At 55.3% G+C, this 27,472-nt stretch overlaps 1 protein-coding gene across 3 annotated transcripts; it reads right to left on the bottom strand.

Moving 5' to 3' along the window:
• Nucleotides 1-1,473: 1,473 nt before the first annotated feature.
• LOC147235133 (contactin-associated protein-like 5) lies at nt 1,474-27,472 on the bottom strand. 3 transcript variants are annotated; one of them, XR_015106083.1, is made up of 25 exons: nt 27,349-27,472; nt 22,948-23,058; nt 21,663-21,856; nt 18,460-18,607; nt 17,468-17,671; nt 17,200-17,390; nt 16,368-16,511; nt 16,031-16,298; nt 15,797-15,940; nt 15,560-15,719; nt 12,534-12,640; nt 12,064-12,183; nt 11,448-11,648; nt 10,036-10,192; nt 9,380-9,507; nt 9,065-9,235; nt 8,751-8,969; nt 8,425-8,664; nt 7,930-8,160; nt 7,387-7,520; nt 7,100-7,187; nt 6,271-6,474; nt 4,709-4,783; nt 2,029-4,001; nt 1,474-1,927 (listed from the first exon to the last, which is right to left on the bottom strand). XR_015106083.1 is itself a non-coding variant. In XM_086146015.1 (24 exons), the coding sequence occupies exons 1-24, from the start codon at nt 27,401-27,403 to the stop codon at nt 3,805-3,807; spliced, it is 3,891 nt and encodes a 1,296-aa protein (XP_086002141.1). In that variant the 5' UTR covers nt 27,404-27,472; the 3' UTR covers nt 1,474-3,804. The 3 variants fall into 3 exon arrangements, 1 of the variants encoding a protein (XP_086002141.1); XR_015106084.1 differs by having other exon boundaries at nt 1,474-1,922; XM_086146015.1 differs by having other exon boundaries at nt 1,474-4,001.

The raw sequence follows: 27,472 nt of genomic DNA, 5'->3' as shown, positions 1-27,472 counted from the left end.
TGAGCCATTAATGCATGGGTTGGGCTTCACAAAGAGCAACGTCAAGATCCACCTCTATGAACTCCCTGTGGGCATCATTGAAGGCCCGATGACCTTACACTCCATGCCTGCCAGGAGGCTTCGGTCATTAGAGATAAGCAATACTTGACGCACAGGAAGAGGAGAAGGAGGTCCTCTACAATGACATGGACAAAATTCTCTTTAACACCTTCGAGGGAAAACAACCTAGTCCTTCTCGGGGACCTCAATGCCAGAGTTGGAAGCCACCCCACACCTATGGAGAGGCCCGCTGGAAGAAGAGGAGCTTGAGAATACAAACATCACCCAAAGGACATGTTCTCCTCCACCACCATGGACTCCTGCCAAAGCATCCTTGATCTGAAAATGCATAAACATCAAGCAGGCACCCCCTTTGTCTCCAGGCCGAACAACATCAACGGGAAGGCTAAAAGAGCAGCCCGTGTCCATGAAAGGGCAGCTGTCCCATCACAGGTCAGGAGACCAGGAAGGCCCCAGGAAGGTGGACCAGGAGGGGCCAAGAGATTCAGCTTCTTACCTACTCTGGTGACAGCGGAGGTACTATGAAGCTACAAGAGCAGCAGATGACCCCGCCACCGCTGCCCAACCCCCTTTCCATCTGCAGATGGACCCAGGCTTGTCAAAGACAGGGTAACAGTTGATGGAAAGAGCACTATGAAGCTCTCTAGAAGAGGGACACCAGCTCAGTTTGAGGCCTTGAATCTGCTCCCTCAACAGGAACATGGGCATACCACCAGGCCTGGAGGAGGTACAGGACACGATTAGGAAGGGCCGCAAACCCAAAGGCATACAATGAGCACTTCAAGGCACTCGAGGCTTGTCATCAGAGAAGCTTCCAGAAAATCCTCAGGGTAAACCAGGCGGAAGCTGACCTCCCCACCATCTCCACCACCACCGCTCAACAGCAGTTCAGGTGGATTGGAGATGTTGTCCACATGCCTTCCAAACAAGTCCTTTGCTCCCGGCATGCTGAAGGAACACTGCTCCTGGAGGCCAGAGGAAGAGGTAAGAGGACAACATCAAAACAAACAAAAGTTTGGGAGGACAGGGCTGAAAACAGGAGGACCTGGAGACGTTCTGTCCATGAGAGGCTGCTGTCTACAATGATGACCTCCACCGTTCTTCAGAGGAGGTGCCGGCTCAGGGAGGAGCCAGCGCCCTCCACATAGCAGTGTGTCGGTGTGTTTGTGTGTCTGCACTGGTGTGTGTGTGTTATTTTCTCCTGAAACAAAAACATCCCTGGGATGTTGACGCTTCTCGGAGAGGGCGCTTGTTACCAAGGCAACCGTGGCGGCATTGGAACCTGCTCGGAGAAGAAAGGCAGAGAATGAGAGGATGAGGAAGAGAAGGAGAAGCCAGAGTGGTGCTGTAGAGGAAGAGAAGGTCCCTGGAGGAGGGGAGATGTTCCAGTGAGGAGCAGACAGGGTCCAGCAGAAGGTACCAATATATCAACTTTATTACCAAAGTAAACATCTGGACAAGGAACGCCTAAGAAAACTGTAGAAACCCTCAGCCGGACCTGCTCACATGACCGGGGTCGCCAGGAGGCTCCGCCCACGGCGGCTCTCGGAGGGAGGAGGCCGAGGGCAGCGGCAAGGAGTTAGAAAACAAAGGGGCGGGTCGTGACATCTGGACGCCAGCGGGCAGGAGGCGGGGCTTAGGTCCGCCCGGCAGGAGGTCACGTCGAGTCACACGGCGAGCGTCCGAGGCGTGAAGAAGCTTCTGGAGGGTTCCGAGATGAGGGGACATCACGAGGGAGAGCCGGCTGGTGCTTCTCTGAGCGTTTGGAGATCAGACGGTGTGTGTGTGTGTGTGTGTGTGTGTGTGTGTGTGTGTGTGTTCGCATCAAAGATCCATCCAACAGCTTCTCCATGAAATGTTTCCTGTTCTAAGGAACAGAAGAACACGATGAGGAACCTCGCAGCCTCTGCCAGCCTGTTAGCGTAGCTTGTTTCTGTCTTCTGGACAGCTGTTGAAGGAAGTTCTCACCTGCTCGTGGTGTCACCTGCTGACCTCCTCCACCCTAGAGGGGTTCCTCGGTAGAATTCGGTGAAGGACACATAGCTTGAGAAGACGCAGCACATTGTGCTTCAGCTGGAGATTCTCCAACCTGACCTTCCTGGGACCAGGAAGTGGAACTTGTCCGAAGCAAGCGGCGCTTGGTTCTCCTGCAGACGGGGTTTCTGGGGAAGGCGTTGAGAACCTCGGCGTCTTTCTGGTTCCTTCTCCTGCTTCCGGCTCTGGCTAAACCGTGACATCACTGCTGGACAAAGTGTCCTCTCCGTTCAGAAGGTCTTGAGATGGAAACCGCAGTCCTGGAACAGTGTCCTGGTTGTGGTCGGGATCATCCAGATTGGGTTCTGGGATGGTTCCACCTCTTGATCTGGGGTGATCTGCTCCGGGTCATGGGACCTTCGCCGGGTGTCCGATGACATGAATCCAGCAGAACGAGCAGGAGAGGACCTGAAGTCCTCCTGACAGCGGAGAACATTTAGATAAGCGAAAGAACCCAAACGCACGGACCTTCTGGATCTGGATCCGGATAGAACCCGAGCCTGCCCAGAGAACCGGGTTCTCCGTGAAACCGTGAGGCTCCAGTCCGGAGATACCCTGGTTCCACCGACAGTTTGAGAAGATGCAGCAGTCCACCCGCTGGCAGCACCCTGGTTCTCCTCTCCAACGCGTGCGAGAAGCGAAAAGGCCGTCGGTGTCCGAGTCACTTACAGACCGGCGGTGAGTCCATCAAGTTTCCACTGTAATGACCAGGAGGAGACAGCGGCTCCATTTCTGATGGTCCACAAACGTCCCTGCAGGCATCTGCAGGTCCATGCAAGTATCAATTGTAGTACCCGGGTACTTGGGCGTAGTTGTAGTGTATCGTCAGATGTAGCCATCCGTGTACTTTGATGTAGTTTTCCTCCAACTCCAACATTGTACCCTGCGTACGTAGTACTGCAGAATTAACCCGAGTACTCCTGTCGTTGTCCATTTTTTCAACGGCACAAAGTACCTTTATACTCAAATTTAGTTGTCCTTCTTGTCGTCAGGTCTATTCCTAATTGGACTTGGTCATATTCCATCGGCGTACCAATACATGCTACTGGCGCATATTGTCGGATGCTGTACTCGGATGAAGTACCCATTTGCGCGGTGATACCTAGTACTCTACACACTACTGATTTGCGTTGCTTTCTGCACTGCGAAGTAACACAATCAGTTGTCGTATCCTGGATTTGATTGATAGTACTTTGTTGTTCTACTTGTAATACTTGGATGTGGTACTTCCTGTCACCACGTATAGTTCTGTAGACTACTCAGATGTGGTACTACTGGTATCTATCTAGAGTACTCAGACATAGGACCCTCTGTACTCCTTCGATCTTATACTACATGTAGTTTTCAGTTGTAGTATCCGGAAGTAGCACTCCATATAGTATGTTGGAGTACCCAATAGAGACGACAGACGTTATACTCCATTTAGAAGGCGGAAATAGTACTCCTCGCTCTCAGCTGTAGTACATCATAGATGTGATACTCCTTTTACCCTTTTACTCTGATGTAGTACTCCATGTGACAGTCAAATGTAATACTCCATGCAGTGCTCGGATGCAGTATTCCATGTACCCCTTGTAGCAATCAATTGAGATATTCTGTGTACTGCGTCATATAGTACGAAGATTTAGTACTCCATGTACTAAGTTGTAGAATTCAGGTATAGAACTCTTTTAACGGTTGGATACTGCACTCCATGCAGCACTGAAGTACTCAGATGTAGTACTCCTTCACGCTGGCTCTGACGGTGTTGTGCTGAGGTAGCTCCGGCCTAAACTCCGCCTCCTCGCCGTGACCGTGCTGTTTCTCGGCGGCGTCCTCGCTGCCCCGCTGCCTGCGCCGCCGGTACACGAGTCGCGTTACCACGGCGACCACGCAGAGGGTGATGAACACCACGGCGGTGACCACACCTGAGGAGACACAGGCACACATGCAGGAGTACACTGGTACACTGGTACACTGGTACACTTGCACACTGGTACACTAGTACACTAGTACACTGGTACACTAGTACACTAGTACACTGGTGCACTAGTACACTGGTGCACTAGTACACTGGTACACTGGTACACTTGCACACTGGTACACTGGTACACTGGTACGCTGGTACACTGGTACACTGGTACACTGGTACACTGGTACACTGGTACACTGGGACACTGGGACACTGGGATCATGGTGGTGTGTCTGCTGGTGCTTCTCGGAGGCGAAACAGGGGAGGCTTCCAGAGGCTGAGGAATGACTGGAGCTATCAGAGGGTTTGAGTTGCTAGCGTTTCCTTTAGGACGTCTGCAGGAACCGTGTTGTTCTGTCCTAAAGACTACTAGAACCCCACGGTTCCATCCTGACACTGGCAGGAACCCTGCGGTTACCTCCTGCTGCAGTCCTGACCTGACACCTGAGTGAACCCTGTGCTTCTGAGTCTTCTGCTGTTCCATTTCACCTGCAGGAACCCTGAGGTTCTGCCCTGATGCCTGAGGGAACCTTGAAGTTCTCTGTCGCCTGCTTTGCTCTGAGGATCTTCTGAAGGACGGGGGTTCTTTCTCGGGTGACTAAAGGCTGGACGGAAACCTTGAAAGGAGGCGAAGGAGCAGAGCATCTAGTCTGCAGAACCCACCTGAGATCACGGCCACCTCCTTCCCGGTGTCACCACCGGGGGAATCCTTGTCCTTGGCCGCCGTGGCTGCATGGTCTGAGGAGGAGAAGGACAATGGAGGTCAGCGATCGGTGGATGCAGGAGGAGGACGCTGCCACACAGCTTCTCTAAATACAGCAGCAGGTGGAGGCAGGGAACTACATGCAGGAGTCTCCACAGCCAATCATCTAACCCTCTTCTCACACACCATCTCCCTTCCTGTCCCCTTCCCTTCCATCCATAAACCTCTTTGGTCTTCCTCTAGACCTCCTCCAACCTCAGCCTCCTTCTGCCCAGAGCTTCTCCATCCTTCTGTCCACATCCAAACCATCTCAGCGTGACTTTATCTCCATAACATCTCCCATGTGCTGTTCCTCTGACGGACCCTCCGTCCTCCTCACGCCCAAAGAGGAACCTCCTCACCTTCATCTCTGCTGCTCATATGCATGGAAATCTAGAGGAGGGTGTATATGGATGAGTGGTGTGTGTGTGTGTGTGTGTGTGTGTGTGTGTGAATGGATTGTGTCAAGATGTGTGTATGTATGGATGTGTGTGTGTATGTTAGATATATATGTGTTTATATGTTTGTATTAAAATATGTGTACAGATGTAATGTGTAAAAATAGACGCATGTGGGTGTGAGCATATATATACATATATATATATATATATATGTAGAGAGAGATGTGTATATTGTGTGTGTGTGTGTGTGTGTGTGTGTGTGTGTGTGTGTGTGTGTGTGTGTGTGTGTGTGAGTGGCGGCTCGGGGACGTCCAGCCTGCAGCTCCTCTGCAGAATCCATCTGTGATCCCGGCAGGAGAGTAAACACAGTAATCAGAGTAAACAAACAACATGGCGAGGAGTGTGTGTGTGTGTGTGTGTGTGTGTGTGTGTGTGTGTGTGTGTGTGTGTGGGGATTACAGGAGGCCGGATTAGACCTCGACTGACAGGATTTCACTGAGCGGAGAACCACCGGGGAACGCTAACGCTTTATCAAAGTTCTCCCAGCGTTCTCCAGAGTTGAAGGATGTGCCAGGGCTTTGCAGAGCGCCGGGGAACCTTCCAGAAATAACCCCGGGTTCCGCGACCAACTTCCCCCCGCACAGCTTCGGGAAACCGATCCACTTCGGTCGTTTGTCACATCTCGGCGAAGTCCCGCCTCCCCGTGTGAGGGCGTCGCCTCCGCGGCTCTGCGATGTCGTCGTCTGAAACGGCGATGTCATCAAGTCAAACTGTGATGTCATCCCGCTATCATGAGGGGGTTCGGCTGTGACCCCCCTGCTGAAGGACCTCCGAGGGAATCCTGTCCACCTTCTGGACAAAGTGGAGGAGATGGAGCGCGGCAGAAGGTGCGACACTGCTGCATGACGGTTTCATTTTCCATGAGGTCTCTGGAAGGATGAGCAGGAGCTCCGAGGAGCCGAGGCAATAATAACCTTCCGCCGGTGTGTGTGTGTGAGTGTGTGAGTGTGTGTGTGTCTCAGGAGTGCAAACTGTGCAGCTTGAAGGGTAATGAGATGTCCAATCGGAGCGTCCCAGGCTACCTTGCAGGTTGTGTGAGGTGATGGAGTCGGCCAGAGCGCCGCAGTTGGACTGGACCAGCGGGCCGCGGAGCGACACCAGCGAGCTGCCTCGGTTCTGCAGCGCCGCCTTCAGGGGAACCACCTGGTTGAACTGGACCGACGACAAACAGCCCACGAAGCCCTTGGCGCCGGCCGACACCACCTCGTCTGGGAGCGAGTCGTCCACTGGACACACACACACACACACACACACACATATGAAGGGGGTTTCTCTCAGTTTCCCTCCGAAGCAGCTTTTTGCCTTCAAAGAACACAGAGGGAAATGATTACTTCTATTCGTCTATTTATCAATAATTAAACTTTGACTTGATTTGATTTGTTTGTGTCTGATATTTGAAATAAATATTTCAAAAATATTATTTGGCAGAGTTGATCCGCCTTACACGGCTTCTAATCCAGACAGGAATAAAATCTTAATGAGATTAAATAAAGTTTAAAATATACAAATAAAAGTAAAGCTCTATTTCTGAACATTTTGTTTTATCTCTCCATCACAGTCTGGCGTCCTCTGACCTCCGCTCAGGGTCGGCACGGCGCCGCGTCAAACGCCGTAATAGATATGTTTTGAACGGAGGTTGGTTTCCGTGGTAACCAGTGCACGGGGGTCGTTATCTGATGGAGCTCGTCCTCCTGACAGGACAAACATGGACGTCGTCTCTTATCGTCCCGTCCTCTTATCACTTCCATTCTTCCGTCCTCTTCCTCCTTTTTCCTGCGACGTCTCTCGGTATAGATAACACACACACACACACACACACACAAACACACACAAACACACACACTCACTCACCGCTGACTTTCCCCAGAGTCAAGGAGCGAATGAGGACCAGCTCAGCGTCTGAAGACAGGCGGTGCTTGGTGTCCATGTCCTGGTCCATCTGTGGAACACACACACACACACACACACGCACACGCACGCACACACACACACACACACGCACACACGCACACACAGGAACCAGAAAAGAAAAGCACCAAATCAAAGCTCAATAATCTGAGGTCCATGGATCTCCATGGCGCTGATGGTGGGCGGAGTCAGAGGGCACGAGGGCGTCTGATTGGACGACGTGAACTGACCTGGACGTAAACGTCCCGCCCCTCCCTGTGGATCCGAACCCGGTGCAGACGTCCATCAGCCAGACCCACCGGGCCGGGGAGGAGGACGTCTGGGCTCCCATCGGCCTGGAGCTGGTACCAGATCTGAAGGCTCCCTGGAGGAACCAACACACACACACACACACACACACACACACAGCCAACATGGGACAGCAGTTAACTGGATTATAATCCCCGGACAGCCGATAACATGTTTGGACCCTCTGGTTGCCGTGGTTTCTGTGGTTCTTCTGGTTCCTCAGAGACCAGAGGAACCAGAAGAATGAGAGGAACTACAAGAACCTGAGGAAGCAGAAGAACCAGGGGAACCAGAGGAGGCAGAAGAAGCACATGCTGATTAAATAAAGTCAGCATCTGTATTTCTGCCCCCTTTCCTGCTTCCATGAAGTCCTTCCTAAAGCACTGTGAAGAACTTGCAGCAGGAGGTCCAGAAGCTCCAGAGGTTTGAAGCTTCCTCGAGGCGGCACCTCCTCGCTCTGGGAGGGGCGGCAGAGGGCGACGTACCGTTGCCGGCCAGGATGACGGCGATGTACTGCCTGCTGAAGGTGCTGACGGTGAGCAGCATGGCCGGCGTCTGCGAGGTGACGAAGCTCAGCGCCACGTCCTCCCGGGAACGTCCGCCGCCGCCCGTCTCCCGGGAGACGCCCGGCGGCGAGCTCCGGTTCTGGATGACGGAGAAGGGCTCCTGGAAGGTGAAGGTCACCGAGGACTCCCGGTCGAAGGACACCGACACCTCTGCGAGAGAGGAACCCGGCGTGAGCAGAACCTCTGAGAAGCTACAGGCTGTGGAACAAGGTGCCGCTGCTGCGTTTGCGTGTTATTACACTGTAATTACACACGACTGCAGGCGTTATTCTGTTATTACACACACCGGTTTGTTTATTACAATTCCTGTGTTGTTTCTCTGCAATTTTACATGCAGCTGTGTGTGTGTGATGACACTGTAATTACACGTGAGGGCAGGTGTGTGTATCATCACACATGCGTGTTCCCCCTCACCGTCTTTACACGTCGGCCCCCCGAAGGCCGACTGCGAGCAGTCGCAGGCGAAGCCGCTGCTCTTCTCGATGCAGCGCCCGCGGTTGTGACAGAGGCTGCTGGAACCGCTGCAGTAACCGGGGCAACCGGGGCTCACGCCCGGCGCCATCTTGGCCCGCTCCTCCAGGTCCAAAGTGGCGCCGTTGATGGTCAGCGTCCTGATGCAGCCCAGGAAGCCTCGCTGGCGGGACGCCGTCCCCCCTGGAGACGCGGCGTCGAGAGACCACCGGGTGTCAGTGCGGGATCTCATGAACGAGCCGCTGCCGCCGCCGCCGCCGCCGTCCTACCTACGAATAGCTGGCCATCGAGGCGCAGGCGCCGCCGGCCGCTGGCGGGCGCCTCCAGGAAGCGGACAGGAAGCTGGTCCACCTGCAGCGACGCCTCCTTCACGTTGCGCTCCGCCCGCAGGAAGTGCCACTGCCGGTCGTTGAGCGGGAGGTGGGACTTTAGCGCCACCACCTGCACGCCGTCCCCTACATCGTAGGAGAGGCTGACCACCGAGGGAGCTGACACACACACACACACACACACACACACACACACACACGTGTCAGATGGCTCTGAGATGCCCCGACCCCCTCCCGTCGTCATGGTGACTCACCGCTGAGCTCCAGCCGGATGAAGTGGTCGTGCCCGCGACTCTCCAGGAAGACGCCGGCCGGCGAGCTGGTCTTGAAGAAGAAGGAGACGTCGCAGGCCGGCTCCGCCTGCAGGCGGGGAAAGTGGAGGTACGCGTCCTCCTGGTAGAAGGAGGCGGAGTTCCAAAGCGACCCTGAAAAGACACGTCATCCAATGAAAATCCCTCGTGTGCACGCGCTCCGTGGCAAAGAGGAAGTTTCCTTCCTGTTTCCTGCCCAGAGGTTGAGGGCGCCGTCCCAGCTAGTTACCTTGTCACCTGCGGACGTATGGTACTCACTGTCGCCGTAGCAACGCAGCGGCCCGACCCTGTAGACGGCCTCGGAGCCGGAGCGGTTGGTGTCGCCCACCAGCAGGCGGCTGAGCGGGAGGTGGTCCTTGTAGGAGAGGACGCCCGAGTCCACGGCCCTGCGGGCACAGAGAGGCTCGTGATTGGACGGCCGGGAGCTCGCCGCCGCGCAGGAGGCGGAGCACATCCATGTAGGACGGGGCGCCGGAGACGGGGGGGGCGGCGGAGCGAGCGGCGCCATGCTAATGAAGCTCGGTGGTGCGAATCCCGGAGGTGGAGCGAACACACACGCCGTTTAGAACACACACACACTCCGTGTAGGACTCACACTCCGCTTAGGACACACACACACACGGTGTAGGACACACACACACGTTTAGGAGCGTTCATTAAAAAGCTGACAGGAACAGAAAAGCTGCTTTCCAGGCGCTGTGTTTACGCCGCGGCCCCGCGGGACCGCACCTGCAGCGCTAACAGCTAGCGATTAGCGAAGTACACCTCCCCGCAGAACGTAGCTCATTAGCACGCTCAGAGGAACGCGCCGCTAGCGAAGGCCTGCGGGCAGATCGGGGGGCTCCGGGGTCCCGGGGGGCCCCGGGGGGGGCTCCGGGGTCCCGGGGGGGAGGCGGGGGCGGACCAGGACCTACCAGGACTCGCTGTCGGCATCACAGTTGCAGAAGAAGTTGAGGTCCACGCAGCTCTCCTCCAGGCTGCACGAGCACTGCTGCACCCCCGGCAGGAGGCCTCCCCAGTAGCTGCGACGCTCCCCGGACCGGTCCTCCCACCAGGACAGGGGACGGCCGTCTGCACACACACACACACACACACACACACACACACACACACACGCACGCACAGAGCCAACATGGGACAGCAGTTAACTGGATTATAGTCCAGGAGGTGACTGGACACACACGCACACACACACACACACACACACACACACACACACACACACACACACACACACAGTCCTCATCCTGCCATGTTAGCTCTACTTCCTGGTTGCCACCTCTGGACTGATTGACAACCTTCTGGGTCACATGACATGACCCCCTCCACGTAGGTCAGAAGCGGTGCCCGGGGCTGCACGTGTGTGTGTGTGTGTGTGTGTGTGTGTGTGTGTGTGTGTGTGTGTGTGTGTGTGTGTTGTGTGTCACGGTTGTTCATGGGCGCCATTAATTAATGATGGGATGTTTTGAATTCATGAATGAATTGAAGGCCAAGCAGCTCATTAGCAGCTCCAGCCTGCTGCTTCCTCTGGAGGAGGAGGAGCTCAGGCTCCTCACACAGGCTCCTCACACCCTGGAAGCCCTCCAGGATCCTGGAGAGCTTCCCAGGCTCCTGGAACATCCTCCAGGCTCCTGGAACATCCTCCAGGCTCCTGGATAATGCTCCAGGACCATTGAAACGACGGCGGCGAAGGCTGCCCAGGACCGTGCGGGTCTCCCGACATGTTTTCCAGGTCCTGGCAGGTCCTCCAGGGCCTGGCAGGTCCTCCAGGGCGAGGGTGTGTCTGCCGCCGCCTCCTCGCCTCCCCTTTGATCTTGGAGGATAATGAAGGAGTTTGTTTGTTTACATTCCCGTGGCGACGAGGGACGGCGGCCATCATGGCATGAATCATTCATGGCCCAGAAGAAGGTTCTGCTCAGCGGGAGGAGGGGGTTCTTCTGGAAGCTTCCTCATTTCATGTTTTTGGAAGCGCAGCGGAGACGGCAAGGGGGCGGGGCTTAGCCCGCACGCCAGCCGCCAATCACCCGACCGTCCCCCTTGCGCTCGCACCGACAGACAATTCATTGATCTTCTGAACCCGTGGAGCTCCATTCTGGATGGATGTTGATGGTGGAGCTCATTGATCTTCTCCAGGCTCTTCTACGGGCTCCCATGGCTCCTCCACAGGAGGACCATGTGGAGCAGGAGCTTCGGACCCTTCAGAAAAGCGACCGTAACAATTTCCTGAGAAGGGGAAAGGCGAGGGAGCTGAGGAGCTCCTGCAGCCGTGGACCCAGAAGATACATCACCCAACCCTTGGCCCGTCAGGGGGCGGAGTCACACTGACCTCCGGGGTTGAAGAGGCGGGACTTCCTGCAGCGGTAGCTCACTTCCTGCGTGCACTGCTCCGACGCCGCCACCAGGGCGCGCAGCTGCTTGGCCGAGGCGCTGTAGTTGAAGGAGGCCGTGTGCGGTTTCCATGGCGACGAGCCCCGGACCCGAACCGGCGACGTCACGTTGTGACTCAGCACCGTCCAGATCTTCTCGTCTGGAAACAGAAACCTCCAATCAATCGGATCGATCGGATCGATCAAGTGGACATTTCATGGACCTTCACGGCCCCTTGTGGTCCAGGATCTACGTTCTCATGTTCCACGTTCTATCTTGATGCTCCTCAATGTTATCTCTATGTTCCCTGTCCCGTGATCTCTGTTCTATGTTCCTCAATGTTCTATGTTCTCTATCCGTGTTCCTGAGCTCCGTGTTCTGCTTCCTGTGCTCGCGGAGATTCAGTCCCTACCATGCAGCGGGGAAGGGGTTGCCATGGCGACCGGCGGGCCATGACGAGAGGCTGTGAGGCGTTCAGGGACCGTGTCTGGGTGCTGGGTCAGAGCCCCGAGTGTGTGTGTGTGTGTGTGTGTGTGTGTGTGTGTGTGTGTGTGTGTGTGTGTGCCGCTCCTCACCTGTCATGTTGCAGTACACCTGCACCGCCCCCAGGGGGCCGCTGCCGTCCGGGTCGATGGAGTAGAACCCTGAGGAGCCGCCGCTCAGTTTGTAGGCCTCGCAGGAAGACTCGTAGATGGCTGCGTGGACAGGAAGTGACAGGAGGAGACAGGAAGTGACAGGAGGAGACAGGAAGTGACAGGAGGAGACAGGAAGTGACAGGAGGAGACAGGAAGTGACAGGAGGAGACAGGAAGTGACAGGAGGAGACGGGCAGTAAGAGAACGCCTTTGTTTTGCTGATTACTTCACATCTCTTGTTTGTTTTCAGGGATGTTCTCCGTGGTTTGGTGAATTCTGAGGGTCTCCTGCAGCTGAGCTCCTCCACATGTTTCCTATTCACTGCTCCTCACATTATAATTTCTCTTTGAGAACTTTGGAGGTGAAGCCTGAGGAGCAGCGGCTGATGAAGGTGAGCAGGAAGCGACTCACAGTTGTGACAGGTGGCTCCAGAGTATCCGGTTCCCGAACACTCGCAGGAGAACGACGTCCACGACTGACGGCAGCTTCCACCGTGTTCACACAGGTTCGGGAGACACCTGGAGGGGAGGAGATGAGGAGATGTTACACCTGAAGTTCGGTCCAAATAAAGTCCACGCTGAGGAGGGTGAGCCAGTGAGTGAATGACATTGATGAAGAGCACTTTAAAACACTAAGCAGTTCATGTGAGGACTTCAGGTCAGCAGGAGCTTCTCTGGAGACCCTCCATCACCCAGGCCTGTGGAGGACAGGGTCTCCATGCTGGAGGTCCAGGGTGAAACACCTGCTGCCGTCCAATCAGAACCCTGATCCTGAGAGCAGGACAGGCGATGGAGGAGTGCCTTCACAAGAGGATCCATCTGAGGGATGGAAGGAGGAGGAGGACCTTCACTCCTCCATGCTGTTAACACATGAATTATTTATCCTGTCGTTTAGCGTGTGTGTGTGTGTGTGTGTGTGTGTGTGTGTGTGTGTGTGTGTCCCGGGGGTCTCAGTCCAGCCCCTGGGGGGGCTGTGTATAGACAAATGATGGCCACTAAAGTCTTTATCCTGGCCGTTGAGTGTGTGTGTGTGTGTGTGTGTGTGTGTGTGTCTCGTCAAACGCACTTTGATCTGCCACTAACGTTGAGGGAACGTTTACAGCTTCAAGACAGCGAGCGGCGATGAAAGGAGGATTAAGTGGAGGGAAGGCGGCGCCGTGATCCCGTCTCCCCGCCGTCTCGCCGCCGTTCGCCGCCGCCGGCGCTGACGAGGCGTTTGTTCCCGCCTGACGGAGGGAATCAAACGCCGGTGTTTCCTCTAAAAATAAGACGCGTGATCTCCGGGCGCCGCAGCAGGAGCAGCGAGCAGCCGTGGCCTCATTACGTCCCGCGGTCGACTCCGGGAATTAGACCCGTCTGTCCGGGCCGGGCTCCGCTTCCTGTGATGTCACTTCCTGTCGGCTGAATTGAAACGCGGTGCCCGCGCTGGAGAGCTCGTGAGGTCTAGAAGCTCTGGTCCAGAACCTTTATGGTCCGCAACCTCTGGTCCAAAAGCCCAGATGTAGGAGCTCTGCGGCTTGAAGCCCTCTTGTTCTGGTTGGATCTGGTCTCTTCTTCTAGGACCTCTGGTTCAGAACCTCAGACCTCTGTGGTTCTGGTTGGATCTGGTCTCTTCTTCTAGGACCTCTGGTTCAGAACCTCAGATCTCTGTGGTTCTGGTTGGATCTTAAACTTAGTTTCTTCTTCAGGGTGAATCACAGTGTCTCCATGTTTGATCCAATCTGGAGTCCAGAACCCCAGATCCGATGTGGACCAGCAGCTCTGGTCCACCAGCTCAGAGGCTCGGTGGTCCAGAAGCTGTTGAAGGCAGTGTCTTCTTCAGAGAGAACATGTCTCCATGTTTGTGTTTGTTTCCATCCTGGTCTCCACGGGGTCAGGTGACCCTCCCCCCTCACCCATGTTTACGGGACGTGGAGACATTGAGCCTTGAAGGAACCTCCTCCTCCTCCTCCTCCATCTCCTCCTCTTCCTCCGTCCTCCTCCTCTTTCATCTAATTGCCGTCTCAAATTTCACCCTTTCATCTGCTGCTTCTAATTGGCGGCAGCTGCGGTTGCAGCGCCGCCGCTGCCGCCATCCACCTCCACGCCGCTTTGTGGGCGGCGGCGCTGGAGTGTGGAAGGAGCGGAGGTGGAGCGCTGAAGGTCAAAGCGCTGACACACGCTCCGGCAGGAAGTGAAGCTCAAAGCCTGGATGTGAGGAGCGTGACCGCCGTCGGGCTCGGCTTCCTGCGAGCGCCGCCGCCGCCGCCGCTCTCGCACATCGATCGGCTCCCGATCAATAACCCGCAATCTTGCCGGGGTTCCACTCCGCGTTCCTCGGATCTGGAGAGAACGTCATCCATCATCTCAGACGTGACACCTCGGCCGCGTGTCGCTTCTGGCTCGCATCTGCTAGCTTAGCCTTTAGCTTCATTATAGCTTCTACTTTTGGCCTTTACTTTCCATTGACATGCTATTTGAGTCCTTATCCTCCTACTTTAGCCTTTGGCTTCATTTTAACAACTTCTGCAGCCTTTGGCTTCATCTGCAGAAGGTGCTGGAGATCCTGGGGAAGGTGAGTCCGGACAGGCCGATGTAAACAAAGCTGTCTTCCTCGTGTAACGCCGTGTGAGGACACTGCTCGCCACCGCACGAGGTTAGCTTGAACGTCGCAAACGCCGTAGGAATGATGTAACCAGACTTTCTTCATTGTAGCAGCAACTTTGGTCTATAGCTTAATTTTAGGAGCTACTTTAACCTTTAACTTCATTATAGCTCCATTTGAGCAGCTACTTAAGCCTTTAGCTCCATTTCAGCAGCTTCTTTCGCCTTTAGCTCCATTTCAGCAGCTACTTTAGCCTTTAGCTCCAGTTGAGCAGCTTCTTTAGCCTTTAGCTCCATTTCAGCAGCTACTTTAGCCTTTAGCTCCCAGGGGTTCATGTGATGAAGCCCATATCTTTACCAAGCTCCTGACAGATGTCCTCCTGGTGGAGTCTGCACCTTCACCTCCTCCTCCAGCGGAGCAGAACCTGGATTTGTTTTTTTTTTAATCTAATTAATTTTTAACTTTTGACTTCATCAATATTTCACGGTTTACGGTCGCCATGGTGATCGTCCTCCTCTCACCCAGCCACACCGCCTGAGAGAATGGTGATGTGTCAAAGAGGTGTGTGTGTGTGTTTGTGTGTGTGTGTGTGTGTCTGTGTGTGTGTGTGTGTGTGCTTCTGCAGAAAATCAAAGAAAATATGACTATAAATTCATACATACAAATAATATGTATATATCAATTAGAAAAATAAAAATGACCAGAATTAAAGAGTAAGAATGAGTGCATAGTCAATTAGCCTGTGCTTCTGCAGGAATCGTCATTGAATGGATTAACTGGTGTGAATTTTCATAAAAATACAAAAGTAAAAAAGTGTCTGTGTGTGTGTGTGTGTGTGTGTGTGTGTGTGAGACCTGTCGGTGATGCTGCAGGTGTCAAAGTGCAGCAGGCTGTATTCTCCCAGCAGCCCCTGCTGCACCAGGCTGATGTTGATGGGCTGGTTGTTGATGAAGACGAGCCTCATGCAGCCCTGGAAGGACGGCAGCCGGTTTGGGCAGCCGGCGGGGGGGCAGCCTGGGGGGGGCATCAGTCAAAACAGCTCCTTGAGTGTGTGTGTGTGTGTGTGTATGTGTGTGTTTGCGTGCACTGACTTCCAAAGTAGAGGCTCCCCCGAGGCTCCAGGGGACGCCACTGCTGCACGGCGGCGGGGGCGTGGCCGTCCAGGCTGAGGCGGGCCTGCAGGCCTCGGGTGTCCACGGCGACCGAGTGCCAGAGGCCGTCGTCCACCCGCTGGCCTGCGAAGGGGGCGGGGTCAGTGACTTCCACCTCCACCTGTCCAGTGTGTGTGTGTGTGTGTGTGTGTGTGTGTGTGTGTGTGTGCTGACCGGTCGTGACCTCTGATCCCGGCCCCCCGCCCCCCTGCAGCGCGAGCAGCAGCCTCCCGCCGCGGAGCAGCAGCTGCAGCCGCCGCCCGGCGCCACTCAGCGCCACATCCAGCAGCAGCCCGTCCCCGTTCCACGTCCGAAGCTGGAACCGCACCAAGAACCCGGGCGGGGCGGCGGCGGCGGCGGCAGGCAGCGACAGGAAGCTGCCGGAGCTCGGGAAGGTGGCGGCCGCCGACTGAGGCTGCGAGCAAGAGAAGGTGACGTTGCCCTGGAAAGGGAGGCAGGTTTCATGAAACGCTCCATCACGCCGGCGGCTGACGGGCCAACAAACACTCACCACGCTGTACATCTGCGGTTTGCGCCGCTTGGCCAGGTCTATGACGTTGATGCCGTTGTAGTAGAGGTTTTCCAGGCAGCCCTGGAAGTTCCTCCGCAGGAACGTCCCGGGTTTCCCTGGCAGAGGGATCCCTCCAAAGCTCAGCTTCCAGGAGCACAGGCAGACAGACAGAACACACAGCGGTTAGCACCGGGCTAAACCAAACGCTAGCAACGGCTGCGGACAGACAGACAGGAGCACACGGCGGTTAGCACCGGGGCTAAACAGTACGTTAGCAGCAGCTGAGGACAGGTGTTAGCACTGGGGCTTAACCAAATGCTAGGAGAAGCTGCACATTGCAGGAAAGAACGCTGTTTGCACCAGTGCTATGTGAGCGCGAGCAGAGGCTCCAAACAGACAGCTTTTAGCGCCATTGCGATGAACACAAGTGGACGCTACATACAGCAGGACGGACAGACAGAGAGCTGTCGGTATTGATGCTACATGAATGCTACCTGAAGCTAAACACGGCAGAAGAGATAGAAAAACAGGTCTTAGCGTTTGTGCTACACGAACTCTAGCAGAATTTACAAACAGCAAGACAGACAGCTGTTAGCCCCATCGCTCAAAGAATGCTAGCCGATGCTACAAACAGAAGCGCAGAGAGACAGACAGCTGTCAGCGCTAGTGCTACATAAACTCTGTCAGAAGCTGCAAACAGCAGGGCAGACGGTGTGCTAGCATGACAGAGGTCGAGTTAGCCTCTGTTTGCGGCGGGAAAAAAGACGGTCGCGTGGCATTACCGTGAGCTAATCCTGCTAGCTAACCGGGGTCATGTGACAGGACCACTCACCTCGTAGTCGACGTCCAGTGCGTCGTCTGCGCCCCCTGTGCTGAAGTGCTGCGAGTGCGAGTCCACGCTCACGTTGACCTGCTTGTTGAAGCGCTCGATGAGCACCTGGTGCCAGTGCTGGTCGTCCAGCAGGCTGCCCACCGTCACCGCGCCAGCGCCGCCGCCGCCCCTGGGGCGCAGGCGGGCGTCATCTGAAGGAACCAGACAAGACGTGGGGTCACGCGGGTCATTCGGACGGTGCCGAGCGGCGGCAGTGGATCACACGGACCCAGGTTGAGGTAGAGCGCCAGGCGTCCGCGCTGAAGCTCCAGCGTGATGTGATCTCCTCGCTGACCCTCGCCGTGCAGCAGCACGCCGTCCGCCTGCTGGCTGCGGAAGCGCAGCGAGATGACGTCCTTCACCGTGGACATGGACTTCTGGTTGAACCGGTACTGCAGGGCGCTCCTGCCGTCAAAGTCCGCCACGTCGGACTCTGCGGGACCAATGGGAGAGCTGCTCATTAGAAGCCCCGCCCCTTAGTATCGTAGAGCTAAACCGTCTTAAGGGGGCGCCAAAGAAGAGTTCTTCTTCTGCTACGTTCTATAGCGACTTGACATTCATCGGCGGCTCAACAGTTATCGCCCCGCACTTTGTCAAAGAGATGATTTAGGCCCCGCCCCTTCACCGCTGAGCAGATTTAGGCCCCGCCCCTTCACCGCTGAGCAGATTTAGGCCCCGTCCCTTTATCTGTGGGTGCAGTAAAGCCACTGTCCTTTTGTTCAGCTGAGGTTTTTTTCTTTACTGTGTGTGTGTGTGTGTGTGTGTGTGTGTGTTTGCGTGTGCGTGTGTGTGTGTGTGTGTGTGTATCGGGTCAGAGCTGTGGTTTGTTAAATGTCTGCAGGAGCTGAAAGCTTCTGGGCGAAAGGAAAAAGTCATAGGGAGAGATTTTTCTCCTGCAGACACTTCATGCATTTATGGATTTACACACACTGACAGACAGGTGTGTGTGTGTGTGTGTGTGTGTGTGTGTGAGCCCATCCAAGTAGAACCATCATAAATAAACAGGAAGTAGTAGTTGCTGTGCAGCAGCAGTGGGAGAAGCTGCAGCCTGACACTGACATGGAGTTGAACCGTCAACCTAAACAGAACCTGGAAAAATTAAATGAAAGCATTTCCCCTCAATGAAGTGTATCTCACATGACAGGCGTGGGCCGAGGGGGCGGAGTCAAGGGGCGGAGTCAAGGGGCGGGGTCAAGGGTCAGAGCGGGGTCATGCACTCACTGAAGGAGCAGCCGAAGGCCTCCACCCTCAGGCCCATCCAGCCGCTGGGGTTCCACTGCAGGGGCAGGAACCGCAGGAAGCGGGTTCTCAGAGGGGGGGTCAGCTTGGTCTGGACCACCGAGTCAGAGTTCACATTCCCCGCCAGCCTCTATGGAACACACACACACACACACACACACACACACACACACACACACACACACACAGGAAACGGGACAGTCAAAATAGAAGTCCGAGCCACAAATGAAAAGAACAATTTCAAAACAAATTCACAAAAGTGGGAAACGAAACATCAGCAGGCACTTCCTGTTTCACCCAACCACTTCCTGTTTCAACCTCTCACTTCCTTTTTCATCCTGTCACAGGTTTCATTCATAACATCCCGTAGCACCATAGTGACTTCCTGTTTCATCACATCATTTCCTGTTTCACGCTGTCACTTCCTGTTTCATCCAAACACACACTTCTCCATCTCCCACTTCTTATTTCATCCATTAACTTCCTCTCTCATGAAGCTACTTCCTCTTTCATCCATCTACTTCCTGTTCCTCTCTGGAGACAGTGTTTCAGAATAAAAGCCTGGTCCGTCACAGGAAGTGATGCGCCGGCTGGGCGGCGGGACAGCGAACCCTGCAGCACAAACACACAAATAAGCATCGTCCCGCTTCGTCATGGCGACCAGAGGGCGGATGGTGGACTGGGCGTCAGGGGCAGGCGGGCGGGCAGAGGGGAGGGGAGGGGAGGGGGGTAATAAGTCATGGAGGGCTGGTTGCACGGCGGCGGCGGCGGCGAATCTCTGAGGGGACGGAGGCAGCAGTAACTCTGATTGATGGTTGACATTCACTTCCTGTGAGGCGTTTAAGCGTCGACGGCACAGCGTGGAAACACAAGCACTCCACAGGAACAGGCTGACATCGACAACATTTATACACACACACACACAGATAAACACACACACACACACACACACACAGATATAATTCACACCCCCGGCAGACACACGAACGTGTTCAAAACACACACACACACATAGAGACGTAGAATACACACACACAACCAACAAACAAAGATGTGGAACACACACACAAACACAGACAAACGTAGAATACACAAATGCACACACAAAGAGGCAAAACACACACACACACAAACAGAAGCAGAGTACACACATACGCAGATGCACAACAGACATAAACACAACCGCAGAGATGTAACACACACACACACACACACACATATACACACAAACATACAGATACAACACACAAGGAAACAAACACACACTCACGCAAGAAATGTAGAACACACACAGACAGACAGACAAACATATACATGGAGCACACACACACACACACACACACACACCAATACACAAATGTACACACACACACACACACACACACACACACACACACACACATTTCCTGGGTGGAGAGAGGAAGTGACTCTTCCAAAATAAGAGATTGGCCGGTTCAGGGCCGACCAGCTGCCTTCCATCCAATCAGGAGCAGGCAACTTCAAAACCAAGCGTCCATCAAGCCGTCGGCGGAGGAAGCCCCGCCCCCTCCGCGCCGACGAGCCGTCCACCGGGACCGGGAGGTAATTGATGCGACGGAGGAACAGACGGAGCTTTTAGAGGATAAATGAAAGATGAAGGAGGAAGTGGCTCGGCGGGCACTTCCTGTTGGATGAAACGGCGTCCAGCTGAGACTCTCAGCGCCTCCTCATCATTAACGTACGACCGCAGGGAGGTGGGGGGGGCGGGGGAAGGACGGCGCTGCATGTCAAACAGGAAGGTCTCCTCGCTCTGCTTCCTCAACCCTACCGCCATGTTTTTACACCCCAATCACACCGCGATACTGCTATTACACATCTATTACACTGTAACACTGCTATTACATATCTATTACACCCAAATACTGCTACCATAATAGTGCTATTACACATCTGTTACACCCAAATACTGCTACCATAATACTGCTATTACACATCTATTACACCCAAATACTACTCTCACACCGTAATACTGCTATTACATAGTAATACTGCTATTACACCTCTATCACACCTAAATACTACTCTCACACCGAAATACTGCTATTAAGCAGTAATACTGCTGTTGCGCCTCTATAACACAGTAACACTGCGATTACACATCTATTACACCCAAATACTGCTCTCACACAGTAATAGTGCTATTACACAGTAATACTGCTATTACACATCTATTACACTGTAACACTGCTATTACACATCTATTACACCCAAATACTGCTCTCACACACTAATACTGCTGTAGCACCTCTATCACACAGTAATACCCTGAATACACAGTAATACCGCTATTACACATCAATTACACCGTATCACTGCTATTACGTAGTAATACTGCTGTTGCACCTCTATCACATAGTAATACCACTATTACACATCAATTAGACCGTATCACTGCTATTACACAGTAATACCACTATGACACATCGATTCATTGATTTTAACCCCTGACCCCTCGTGGTCGTTCCCCCCTCTAAGCAGTCAGAAGACCAAGTGAAGGCCCAGATGTGAGGTCTGGACCTTCCCGCCTCGGCTCCGGTGCCAGCCGGTCTCCTGAACGGGAGGCAGGTTGTAGAAGGTGAATGTGAGCGATGTGGTCGTTCTCCCCGGCGGCGCCAGGAGCGCACGGGCGGCGCGCTGTCGTCATGAGGCCCATCAGCCCCGGACGACCTTCTGACCTTCAGGCTCTAAATGCCAGACGGCGTCAATTAGAAGGAGCCCAAGGTGCCGCTGGAGGCGCCGGCCCGCTAACGAGCTCCTGTCAAACCCGTCGTGGACGGGCCCGGCGGGGGGGCGGGCGGGTTCTGGCCCCGCCCCCTCCGAGGCCCGCCGCTGCCTCGGGACAGCACGCTAACGCTAATGACTGTGGATCCTCTGGAAAAACGGAAAAGAAAAAAAAAAAAACGTCGGGGGAGGGGTTGAGGGACGAGGACCTATGTGTATGTGTGTGTGTGTGTGTGTGTGTGTGTGTGCACGAGTGTGTGATACGCCTGTTTGAAGAGGGCCGATGATGAATAATTCACGGCGACATGCGGCAGCGACGAGGCGTTCGCCGTCACATTCTCCATTCTCTTTGAGAACCGGCCGCCGCCCGTGATTGGACGCGGCCGCCGGCGCTCTGACCCCGCCCCCGCGGTCACGCGCCTCACCGTCACGCCGTCGTCCTGCCGGTGCTCCCGCCACACCTGGCCGGTGTCGCTGTGCAGCAGCAGGTACCAGGTGACCCAGTCCTGGCTGCCGTGGCGACCCTGCGTGGCCACGGCCGTCACCTCCATGCGCGCCCGCAGGTCCAGCTGCAGCCAGGGCTCGCCGTCCGTCACCATGGGAGACCAGCCGCCGCCGCCTGGACACAGACATCGATCGCTGAGGCTGCGGTCGGAGCCCGGGGAGTATCGGTCACAACCCATCACCGTCACCGTGGCGACGGCCACAGAGAGGAGTGTAATTACAGGTTTATTACAGTGGCGGCACGACGCCTTGTTAAAACACATTAGATAAACGGACGGCGGAGCAGACGGGATTAAATAGTCTCTGGTCGTAAGTGGAGCTCAGGTGGCCCAGGAGAACCCGGAGAACCCGGAGAACCCGGAGAACCTGGAGAACCCGCAGAGCCGAGGGCCTCCTCTCAGCACCTGGTCAATCTCGGGCGACGGGCCGCCAAACAAGCGGCTGAATAAAACGCTTCGTAAATCAGAAGGTTCTCGCCAGACGGACAATAAAAGCTTGGTGGGCGGGGGGGGGTCTCTGGTTCTCCGGTTCTCCGGTTCTCTCAGAACGTCATGGAACATTTAAACTTTTCAAAATAAATCTGTGAATAAAGTTTTATTTCCCCCAACACACTTTTATCCACAAAACCAGAGATTTTTTTTTGACTGAAAGACAATCAGACCGCTTTCTGACCGCTTTCGGCAGGATGAGGCGGCCTGTCGCCATGGAGACCAGACCCATTCAAAGAAAACGTTCACGGTCCAAACCTGAGCCAGCAAGCAGAACACTGCTTCGGACGCTAGCAGCTGCAATAGCTGTAAGCTAACAGGCATGCTAAAAGCTGTAAGCTAATGATGATCGTAAAAGTTGTGAGATAGCAGGGATGCTAACAGCTGTATGCTAATGATGATCGTAACAGTTGTGAGATAACAGGCATGCTAACAGCTGTATGGATGTGGAAGTTGGATGTCGTCAATATAAAAAAGTTAGTTGTCATCGATCGGAAAGACGTTCAATAACCTTGTAAGTATTTCAGAGACGAACGATCCCTGTTGAAATGTTGACATTTGAATTCTCAATAAACTTTCTCTGTCAAAGCATCATGTGAATTTCACAGTGTGTTAGCGAGCGGCTAGCCTCGGGAGGAAAACAGGCTAGCTCCTGTTAGCACGAGCATCTTCGATCGATGTGTCTACGTTCCGACGGTCACATGCTCTGCAGACTCACCGTCCCGCCGGTTGAGCTTGGCGTTGTGGGCGGCGACGGCGGCGGACGCCTGCGAGGAGCTGCGGTAGGACGCCTGGGGCAGCGGCGCCCCCAGCGGGCTGAGGCAGGAGTCTGCGGGGAGGGACAGGAAGTCAAACAAACATCCACGGCGGTCAAACGGCGGAGACCCCCGGGGCGCCCTTTGACCTTTGACCCCTTCACAAGACCGGCGTTAGATTTGTGACCGACAGCTGACCGAAGACACGCCGGCGGCGTTCGAACCTCCGACGGTCCCTCAGCGAGGACGCCGCAAGTTCTACTGAGCTCCGCCGGCTTCCGCGACTTGGTAACCATGGCAACAGTTACACGTCCTCAGCGTCCTGGTTCTCAGGCATCACGAGCTGCCAGAGGACCACACACACACACACACACACACACACATTTGACACGCAGAGAAAGTCACCCAACGCAAACAGACACACACACACACACACTTGCCCCCGACCCCCCCGGACGTAGCAGCTCCAGATGGCGGTGCAGGTGGACAGAGGTCTTCTGAGGACGGAGGAGGCGATGGAAGAAGCTCCTCCTGGAGGAGCAGCAGAGGGTTAAAGCTGGGGAGCAGCTGCTTCCTGTGAACGACCTCGGCGGCTCAGCGCCGCAAATCCAGGACAAGCTCCTCCCGCCGCCAGGACGCCGCGTCTCCTCGCCGCGGGCAAGGTCGGGCGGCGGCCGGCCACCGGGGCCCGTCCCGGGACGGGGGGGGACGGGGGGGGATGAGGGGGGACGCCACCTCATCAGGCTGGGGTTGGAGCTCCAGCACTGACCTCCTCCAGGGAGGGAGGAGGCTCTATATTTAACACACCGTCTTAGATTGGGGCTTGAGATTTATGATGGAAATGATTGCGTGTATGTGCACGTGTGTGCGTGTGTGTGTGCGTGTGTTAATCTGTGTGTGTGTGTGTGTGGGGTCGGTCAGATTATCACTGACGAATAAATCTCTTCATTCACTCCAGATTTTCCTGGATTTACGAAGAAGCGGCCGCGGGACGGTGAAGGAGCAAACACTCCATCACTCCTCAGCAGCCATCGATCAGATATCGATCAGCTATTAATCAGTAATCACGATACGCCGAGGTTCCGTACCGCTACAGCCCAGAACATCTCCTCATTGCTTGAAATAAATCTCCCGGAGTTCCAGAAACCTCCTCCTCCTCCTCCTGACCGTTTCCATGAACCTTCATCGATTGGGCCCGAAACCGGAGCCTGAGAACGTCTGAAGGCCCGCCGGTGGAGGTGAGCTATTACCAGCTCGTTACCTCGGATTACTATGTTATTACTAGGTTATTATTCATTCCTGCTATTATTGCTATGTAATGACCATGTTATTACCCGCTGACGGACGCCCAGCGCTAACCGTCGCACGTGGGCGTGCCTCCCGGTCGCATGCCCCCGGGGGCGCCGGGTATCAGCTGACAATTAGCGTCGGCCGCGGCGTCGATACCGCCGAGGGAGGGCCCGCACGGCCGGGCACTCTGTCGCCGTGGAAACGGAGCCGAGCAGGCTTTACCGGCAGCGGGGGGGGTTAATGTATGGAGGACGGGCGGAGTCTGTCCGGGAACACACTGCTGCTATTTATACTTACCGTGTCGCTTCCAGGTACGCGGTAATTCACTGTTAATTACACTGTAATTAACCTTAATTACTTCTTTGCGGGGGGGGGGGGGGGGGGGGGTCACATGACGGGGGGTTGATGTTGTGCTTCTTCATTCATCCTGATGGGAGACTGAGCTGGACCCGCCCTGGACTGGAAGGTTCTCTGAGGGTTCTCAGGAGGAACCATAGTTGGGTTCTCCCTCTGGAGGACCAGAGGACACGTCCTGATTGGACCCACAGAGACCCCGGCCTCTGATTGGCTGCCGAGTCTGACGGCCCCCTGGTGGCCGGGGACGGACACGACCTCCAGGAGATCACCCTGAGACCCCGGGCCGAGGTGGAGCCAGGACACACACACACACACATACACACACGCGGTTTTCATGTGTGTGTGGGTTTTCATGTGGGTCACATGATCGTGACCACGGGATTATCCACCGCACAGCCATCTAATCCTCATCCATGGATTCGTAATCTGGAGGGGATGATTGATGATTGATAATCGGCAGTTATTGATGGCTGATCTGCTGCGGGAGCGGCTCCGATCGGACCCCAATCCAGATTATTGGCTCCGGCTCGGAGGGACGTAATCTGAAGGCCGATTGGTCGGAAGGAGGTCAGAGGCGGGCGATCGCTTCTGAGCCTTTGATTGGTCCAACTCTGAGTTTGAACTGGTATCAATCATTCAATCAATGGGATCCTCAGCGATCACAGCTCAATACGTATCCATGATCGATTATGCCAGCGATTGGTCGAACATAAACGGCAATGCGCTGGGCCACATCCCATAATGGGTCCATCAGGTCCATCATCAGGTCCATCATCAGGTCCATCATCAGGTCCATCATCAGGTCCACCATCAACATGTCAAATATCATGACCATCATCAGGTCCATCATCTTGTCACTCAACATCTGCATTAGGTTTTTCATCACATCTTTACTGGTCATGTTTCTTTTATGGACAAGGCAGGTGTGTGTGTGTGTGTGTGTGTGTGTGTGTGTGTTTGATGTGACCACTAGTACTCTTCACTTTGTGAAGAACCTCATCATCAGCTCAGAGGCGGAGCATCCAGAAACACAACAGGAAGCAATCCTCAGCAACACACACACACACACACACACACACACACACACACACACACACACACACACACACACACACACACACACACACACACCTGACAGCTTCAGAATGTGTTCTGTCTGCCTCGGCTCCCGCTGGACGAGGACTGATGCAGGCAGATGTTCTGGTCTGAGAACGTTCAGGAGGCCCAGAAGAGACCAGACTCGGGTTATTTTATCTCCACTCAGGAAGCTGAGGGAGAGAACGAAGGTTCTGGAGATGCTGCTCCACCGAGGTCTGCATCCGGATCTCCGAGCAGACGTCGCATCCCAGGTCTTCTCTGGTCTTCACCGGGTCACTCGCGGTCGACTCGCCCGGGTGGAAGAATGTGGTCTCCTCAGGTCTTTGTCTCCTTGTCGGACCGGGTTCTTCCAGAGTTGTTAGTCTACCTTCTGATGGATTCCCTGGCTGAAGCTCCTCAGCGCTGAAGCTCCTCAGCCAACAAGTCTCTCCTCCTCCTCAGGTGTTCTGCTGAGGAGCAGAGCCTCTGCTGCTGTGGTCCTCCTGGGCCCGGATGAAGCGGCCCCCCCCCCGAGGAGCAGCAGGCGGTCTCCACGGTGCCGGAGCTCACGGCTGACGCTACCCTGACCTTCTCCGCAGGCCTTCCAGCAGGCCGGAGGAGAACGATCAGTAGAACCGGGCTTCGGATCCTCGGTGTCCACCGGCAGGCTCCCCAGCCGGAGCAGACATGGAGGTCCCACCCGGCTGGCCGTAGTGGCGTCTCCATGGAGACGTCCCGTGAAGCGCTGCGTGACCCCGTGTGACGGGTCGCTTCCTGGATGTTGCCGTGGCGACGGTGTCACACACCTTTGTTTCACCGTTCAACAATAAACTCCTGTCAATCACGGCCCGGCGTCACCACGGTAACCAGGGAGAAGAGGGTCAGGAGTCTGACGCTCTGAGGACCTTCTACAACCTTCAAGAACAGTCAGAACTAGATGATACTACTACTAGTACTCCCTCCAGTACTTCTATCAGTACTTTATCCTGTACTCTGACCGGTACTGCTTCCGGTACTGCTTCCGGTACTGCTTCCGGTACTCCCCGTCCCACTGGTATCACCGGTACCTTCCTGGTCTACCGTGGCGTTCTGAGACCCGGTCACTTCCTGTGCTGTTGCTCCAGGAAGTGCATGAAGGTTCCAGGACGTGGAGGTCCCTCAGGCTGGTCTCCTGCTCCTCTGCAGCCCGAGCGCAGCGGGTATCGATCGGATATCGATCGGGTATCGGCCCGATGCCGACCGGGAAACGGGGATCCCGGGATCTTGGCGATCGATCGCCCGGCCTCGGGGGCCGATCGGCTCCGATTGGCCGGAGATCACGTGGTGTCAGGTGACCGTCCGGTTCCGGCGCGCCCTCTGGCGGCGGAGGAAACTTCGCCGCCGCTGCGCGGCTGCGGATTCAACTCCGCGGGAAAACACGTGAGGAAATCAAGATCGGATCCGTAAAGAACGAGCTCAGCCGCGCGCTCGGACCTTCTAGCATCATCTCATCCTGAGCCTTCATCATCTTCATCATCATCATCTTCATCATCATGACGGGAGACGCCGCTGCACCGGCGGGCGGAGGAGCCGCGGCGGAGCCCCGGGGCGGCGGCGGCGGCGGTGGCGGCGGCGGCGGCGGCGGAGGCGTCGGTACTCACAGTGCGAGGCGGCGGCCGCGGCTCCGAGCAGCGCGCACAGGCGGAGGACGTCCATCCTGCTGCCGCCGCGGCGGAGGTGCGTGCGGACCGAGGCGGCGGGGACGACTGGCGCGCGCGCTCCCAC

Source organism: Fistularia commersonii, chromosome 4 (assembly GCF_037954325.1).
Source record: "Fistularia commersonii isolate RoL2024-O1a breed Wild chromosome 4, RoL_Fcom_v1.0, whole genome shotgun sequence".
Lineage (NCBI taxonomy): Eukaryota > Metazoa > Chordata > Actinopteri > Syngnathiformes > Fistulariidae > Fistularia > Fistularia commersonii.
This window is presented reverse-complemented; position numbering and strand designations above follow the sequence as displayed.

Bases quoted from the DNA above. Each gene is read 5' to 3' on its own strand.
- LOC147235133 (XM_086146015.1), bottom strand. From the start codon at position 27,403: ATGGACGTCCTCCGCCTGTGCGCGCTGCTCGGAGCCGCGGCCGCCGCC. The intron at 15,941-16,030 runs GTCAGCACACAC...CCCCCTTCGCAG, and splicing joins GGGATCAGAGGTCACGACCG to GCCAGCGGGTGGACGACGGC. The intron at 9,236-9,379 runs GTGAGTACCATA...GTGTCTTTTCAG, and splicing joins GCTGCGTTGCTACGGCGACA to GGTCGCTTTGGAACTCCGCC.